The 6,759-nt window shown below is 51.8% G+C and overlaps 1 protein-coding gene across 1 annotated transcript in view; it reads right to left on the bottom strand.

Moving 5' to 3' along the window:
• The window catches only part of HAPLN4 (hyaluronan and proteoglycan link protein 4), a 32,978-nt gene that overhangs the window by 18,130 nt on the left and 8,089 nt on the right, over positions 1-6,759 (bottom strand). The window contains exon 3 of the mRNA XM_015415526.1: positions 4,764-5,205. Coding sequence (XP_015271012.1) covers positions 4,764-5,205 — 442 coding nt within the window. The remainder of the gene's footprint in view (positions 1-4,763; positions 5,206-6,759) is intronic.

The following is a 6,759-nucleotide window of genomic DNA, read 5'->3' as shown; positions in this document are numbered from 1 at the left end:
ACCTAAACAGCATGATAAAAAGTAGAGACATCACCCTGCCAACAAAAATCCGCATGGTCAAAGCAATGGTATTCCCAGTAGTCATGTATGGCTGCGAGAGTTGGACTATAAGGAAGGCCGAGCGCCGAAGAATAGATTCTTTTGAACTATGGTGCTGGAGAAGACTCTTGAGAGTCCCTTGGACTGCAAAAAGATCAAATCAGTCAATCCTAAAAGAAATCAACCCTGACTGTTCCCAGGAAGGCCAGATAATGAAAATGAAGCTCAAATACTTTGGCCGCCCAATGAGAAGGGAGCACTCACTGGAGAAGTGTTTGTGGGGTATTGGTGAATTTCCTGCATTGTGCAGGGGGTTGGACTAGATGTCCCTGGAGGTCCCTTCCCACTCTATGAGTCTATGATTCTAGAATTCACCCAGGCTGGCTGTGGGCACACCAGCACCTCTGTCAGGCAGAAGCACCTGAGATCCTTCCCCTCCCCTTTTCCTTCGCCCAACTTGGAGGCGAAGGGAAGGGAGAGGTGGGAAAGAATGGATCCCAGGTGCTTCTGTCTGTCAGAGGGGCTGGTGCACACTTCCGGTGATGTCAGGGGGTCTGGCATATGCTAATAAGTTATGCTAATGAGCTCCTGCATCTCTTTTTCTAAGAAATGACCCCTGCATAGTACAATGCCATAGAGTTTACCCTCCAAAGCAGCCATTTCCTCCAGGGGAGCTGATCTCTGTCAGCTGGAGATCAGCTGTAAAAGCGGGAGATCCCCAGGCCCCACCTGGAGGCTGGCAGCCCTATAAAGACCAGACCTGGATGGCCCTGGCTTGCCCGATCGCACCAGATCTCAGAAGCTAAGCAGGGTCAGTCCTGCTTAGCACTTGGATGGAAGACCTCCAAGGAAGTCCAGGGTTGCTACGCAGAGGCAGGCGACGGCAAGTCACCTCTGAATGTCCCTGGCCTTGAAAACCCAAAGTTGGCTGTGACTTGACAGCCCTTTTCACCACCCCGGCGAAAGAACAATGTACCTCTGTGGGAAGCGTAGGGGTGTGAGCTCCGGGTTGGGAAATGCCTGGAGATTTGGGGGGTGGAGCCTGGAGAGGGTGGGGTGTAGGGAGGGGAGGGGCCTCAGCAGGGTACAATGCCATAAAGTGGGGGTGTCAAACATGCAGCCCAGGGGCCGGATCAGGCCCCCCCCCCGGAGGGCTTCTATCAGACCCGCAGTGGAACCGGCAGTCTTCGGCTTCTTCTTCCAGTTCTGCTGCTGCTGCGTCATCGTAGGTTTCCAGCTTACAGATACACACCTGAACAGCACACTCAGGATTGCAACAGCACAGACCTTTTGATGCAGTAATTCAGAGCAAGGGGTGTCAGTTATCAGACACTGTTAACTAAACAAAATATTGCGAGAGTGCTGATGTTTTAAGCATGTTTTTATTTTAAGTACCCTTTGTGTTTGTGTCCTTTTATAAAGTTTATATCTCCGCTACCTGGCCCTACATTTTATGACACACACGGCCTGGCCCAACAAGGTCTGATTGATGTCAGATCCGGCCCTCATAACCAATGAGTTCAACACCCCTGCCATAGAGTGCACCCTCCAAGGCAGCCATTTTCTCCAGGGGAACTGATCTTGGTCAACTTTGATTGTGGGAAATCTCCAGGGGCCACCTGGGAGTTGGTGACCCTAGAGGAGCCCCAGTGGTTTCTGCTCGAGTCACCGAGAGAGAAAAAACTTCTCTCCCTGTTCTTTGCAAGCCGTTAATGTTTTTTAGAAGCCAATGTTCCCCCCTCTAAGCTGTGGAGTCTTGTGAGCAAAAGTTCTCCTTTGTGAGCTCCTGGCCTTAAAGTTGTGAGCCAGTGATTTGGCTGCTGCATCAATTAGTTTGCTTTGGAGCCATCCTTCCTGAGCGGAGACAGAAATGTGTGAGCCAGAGGCTAAAAAACTGTGAGCTAGCTCACACTAACTCAGCTTAGAGGGAACACTGGCATTCGCACCCCCTTGAACTCTACCCAGCATCTTAGCTGACCATCAAGGAGCCCTGGGTCAGCGCCAAACACTTGCTTTGAATCTTGAAGGTTCGGGGTTCTATCCTTGCCCCTTGCAATTCAAGGGTCACATGACTGGGGAAAGGCCCTTCTTCTGTGCTGGAGACCCTGAAGAGGCCCTGTGGGTCATTGCAGGTGACACCAAACATGACAGACCAGGAGTCTGGTCTGACTTAGTATTGCGCTCTTTCATATGTGGTGTATATTACACAGTTCACAACCAACATTTTCATGACATTCCGATCTCCATTAAATTTGTGCAAGCCCTCAAACAGGAAGCTGCTTTATACTGAATCAGACCACTGGTCCATTAAGAGCCAATTTGGTGTAGAGGTAAGGAGCATGGGCTCTAATTTGGGAGAACCGGGTTTGAGTCCCCATTCCCCCACATGCAGCTGCTGGTGCGACCTTGGGTCAGTCACAAGTTCTCTCAGAGCTGTTCTCTCAAGGGGTAGAGGTAAGGAGCACAGACTCTAACCTGGGAGAACTGGGTTTGATTCCCCACTCCTCCACGTGCAGCTGCTGGTGTGACCTTGGGTCAGTCACAGGTCTCTCAAGAGCTGTTCTCTCAAGAGCTGCCCCACCTACCTCACAGGGTGTCTGTTGCGGGGAGGGGGAGGGAAAGGAGATTGCAAGCTGCTCCGAGAGGGCAGGGTATAAACCCAGTCTCCTCCTGTAGTAACCAGGGGCCATTTTATTTGTTTAGTTGGTAAATGTAGTCATTTCCTAGCAGGAGCCCAAGATTGGGTTCTGGAGCCTGAAGGGTTGGTGTAGTGTATCAAGTCCTGACAAGTCCAGACAAGTCCAGAGACAAACATCAAGCTTAGCTCCAAGAGACAATGGACTATGCGGATCCTAGCCTGCTCCAAACGGGGGGCTAGGTTCCTGGCCAAGAAGCTAATGGGACTCTCAGCCACTGTAAATAACCTATGGGGAAGTGGGGGGGGTGTTTTGTGTGGCGGTTTCTTGAGGAATATAAGCCGGCCTGCGAGCCGGCCAAAGCCGTCTTGTTCCTGATCGAATAAAGTACGCTTTGCTGAAATTACTCTCCGTCTGCGTACTTTTCAGTGGGCCACGTGCAGCTATTAGTTGGCTACTCAGCACTGACCCTGAGGAATGGGATCTGGTGAGCCTGGTCAAGCCTAACTGGCAGTTAGTGCCAGTGGTCAGAGCTCCAGGGTGGTTGAAATGAGAGTTTTTTTCTTATCTGGGAATCAGACTTCACACCCTTGCCTGGTTGCTATAGGGAGGGTGGTGGTGTTTTTTTGGGAAAACCCTGACTTGGCTGGATGGCCCGAGCTTCCAGGGGCTTACCCTGCCCGACTGCTGTAAGCAGATTGCTGGGGTTTGTGCTTAAGAACTGCTGGGACCAACTGGGGCTACCCTATTCAGGGTAAATTAGTTAGAGATTGGAAAATTTCTTGTTTTATGCACAGAGTACGGGTACTAAAGGTAAAGGTAAAGGTTCCCTTGCTCGAAAGCCAGTCGAGTCCGACTCTAGGGTTGCGGTGCTCATCTCCGTTTCCAAGCCGAAGACCCAGCGCTGTCCGAAGACGTTTCCGTGGTCATGTGGCCGGCATGACTAAACACTGAGGCGCACGGAACACTGTCACCTTCCCACCGAAGGGGTACCTATTTATCTACTTGCAATTTCTTGCTTTCGAACTGCTAGGTTGGCAGGAGCTGGAACTAGAGACGGGAGCTCACTCCGTCATGCGGCAACTCGGGTCTCGAACTACTGAACTACCGACCTTCCACAGCCTGCAGTTCAGCGTCTTAACCACTTGAGCCACCGCAGCTCCTAGGGTACTACTTTGCCCCTAAAATAAACCATTTTGGTTACCTACCTGTTTGGTGTTGTGTCTGAGGGTCTGCAGAGGGTTTTCCAGTGGTTTTTTTCCCCCTTGGCCCTACCAATGTTGTCTCGGTGGGTCTCCGGACCTTGGAAAGGGTTGGGATCCCTGCGGAAGGTCTTAATGACAGCCAGGTTGTCCACAGCCTTGCAATACACCTCCTCCTCCTCGACTCAGACTAGCAGCTGACTTCCAGACTCTCAAGCATCGCCTACTGCCTCGTCCTTTTTAACTGGATATGCTGGGGACTGAACCTGGCGCCTTCTGCATGCCACGCAGACACTCGGCTGGTTGCCAGCCTCCAGGTGGTGGCTGGAGGACTTCTGCTATTACAACCGATCTCCAAGCAACAGAGATCAGCTCCCCTGTCGAAAATGGCCGCATCATGGCAGTGTAAAAAGGTAAAGGTAAAGGTTCCCTTGCTCGAAAGCCAGTCGGATCCGACTCTAGGGTTGCGGTGCTCATCTCCGTTTCAAAGCCGAAGAGCCAGCGCTGTCCGAAGATGTTTCTGTGGTCATGTGGCCGGCATGACTAAACACCGAGGCGCACGGAACGCTGTTCCCTTCCCACCGAAGCGGTACCTATTGATCTACTTGCAATTTCTTGCTTTCGAACTGCTAGGTTGGCAGGAGCTGGAACTAGAGACAGGAGCTCACCCTGTCTTGCGGCACCCGGGTCTTGAACCGCTGAACTACTGACCTTCCACAGCCTGCAGTTCAGCGTCTTAACCACTTGAGCCACCGCAGCTCCTCATGGCAGTGTACCCCACTGTAGTCTTTCCCCTCCACAAGCCCTGCCCTCCCCAAGCTCCACCCCCAAAATCTCCAGGTATTCCCCCAGCCGAAGCTGGCAACCCTAGCGACCGCTGACCCACTGTCCCTCCAATCTCTCCTCTATCAGGTAGGTGGGCAGGACCCCCTTGGTTTCCCTCACCCCGACCGGCCTCCCGTTACCTTCCAGGTCCAGCTTGACCATCCCGGCGTCGTCTTCCAACTCATTGGTCACCTCACACTCGTAGCGCCCGTAATCCTGCAGGGTGACGTTCCGGATGATCAGCGAGGCGTCCCCGGCGTCGTCTTCCTGCAGCGCGGTGCGGCCCCGGTAGCTCCCGAAGGCCCTGCGCTCCTTGCCCATGGCCACGAAGACGTCCTCGAACGACATGGGGTCCGCCACCTTGGTCCACTTCAGGCGGATTTCGTCGGGATCGTGGGCCGACACGTCGTAGTGAAAGCGGCAGGGAAGGATGATTGTCCCGCCACGATGGGTCACCACTTTGCCTGGGGCCGTCTGCACCACGACGGCCCCGCTGTCATCCTCTGAGGACAGAGAAAGAGGTTAGGCCTCTAAGAATTGGAACCTGGCACTCTCTCGGCCCAGCCTACCTCACAGGGTCGTTGTGAGGATAAAATGGAGGAGAGGGGGATGCCGTAAGCCGCTTTGGGTCCCCTTTAAGGAGAAAGAAGAGAGAAGAGATTGGATTTATACGCCTTTCCCTTCCCCTCCCCACAACAGACACCCTGTGAGGGAGGTGGGGCTGAGAGAGCTCTCTCGAGGACTGCTCTTGAGAGAACAGCTCTGAGAGAACTTGTGACTGACCCAAGGTCACACCAGCAGCTGCGAGTGGAGGAGTGAGGACTCAAACCCGGTTCTCCCAGATTAGAGTCTGTTCTCCTAACCGCTACACCAAACAAGGTGGGGTACAAATGAATAAAATATCCAAACAAACAAACAAAACTTGGTCTACCCAAAGGCAGAACATGGCTGATTTAAAAAACAAACAAACAGAGACAATTAGCTGTTGTAGATTTTCTGGGTTGTATGGCCATGGTCTTAGACAATTAGCTTGGGTTTTCCCTGGAAAACTTAGTTCAAGGGTTACGTGTCCCACGGTTGCCCATTAGGGCTGTTGACCTCTAAAACCTCACTCCCATTGTGATCATGATGACGTCACTTCCAGGGAAAACCTGGAAGCGATGGCGGTATCTCTAGGAATCACTAGAAACTTTATGGTTTTACCATAGATATGCTGCCCATTCCTAGAGCTACCACCATTGCTTCTGGGAGTTCCCTGGAAATGATGTCATCACACTTGCAATGCCACCCCCTGTCCCCACCTCCACCCCTCCTACCAGGCAACCCAATTGCCCATGCACAATTTAAAATGCCGGTTCTTACCTTTAAAACCATAAATGGTTGCCAGGTTCTTACCAGCTGCCAGCAGAGGGTTCCAGTGCGGAACTGCATAAGGGTTACGTGTCCCTAATGGGCAACCGTGGGACACGTAACCCTTGAACTATGTTTTCCAGGGAAAACCCAAGCTAATTGTCTAAGTCCATGGCCATACAACCCAGAAAATCTACAACAGCTAATTGTCTCTGTTTGTTTGTTTTTTAAATCAGCCATGTTCTGCCTTTGGGTAGACCAAGTTTTGTTTGTTTGTTTGGATATTTTATTCATTTGTACCCCACTTTGTTTAGTGTAGTGGTTAGGATAACAGACTCTAATCTGGGAAAACCGGGTTTGAGTCCTCACTCCTCCACATGCAGCTGCTGGTGCGACCTTGGGTCAGTCACAAGTTCTCTCAGAGCTGTTCTCTCAAGAGCAGCTCGAGAGAGCTCTCTCAGCCCCACCTCCCTCACAGGGTGTCTGTTGTGGGGAGGGGAAGGGAAAGGTGATGGTAAACCACTCTGAGACTCCTTCGGGTATTAATTTATTAATTTATTTATTTATTAAGATTTATACCCCGCCCTCCCCGCAGGGGGTAGTTGAAGGGCCGGGTATAAATCCAATCTCTTCTCTCTTCTTCTCTTCTTTCTCCTTAATGGGGACCCAAAGCGGCTTACGGCATCCCCCTCTCCTCCATTTTATCC

The sequence above is a fragment of the Gekko japonicus genome, unplaced genomic scaffold (assembly GCF_001447785.1).
Source record: "Gekko japonicus isolate JY-2015 unplaced genomic scaffold, Gekko_japonicus_V1.1 scaffold1726, whole genome shotgun sequence".
Classification (NCBI taxonomy): domain Eukaryota; kingdom Metazoa; phylum Chordata; class Lepidosauria; order Squamata; family Gekkonidae; genus Gekko; species Gekko japonicus.
The sequence above is the reverse complement of the archived record's forward strand: the minus strand, read 5'-3'. Positions and strand labels throughout refer to the sequence as shown.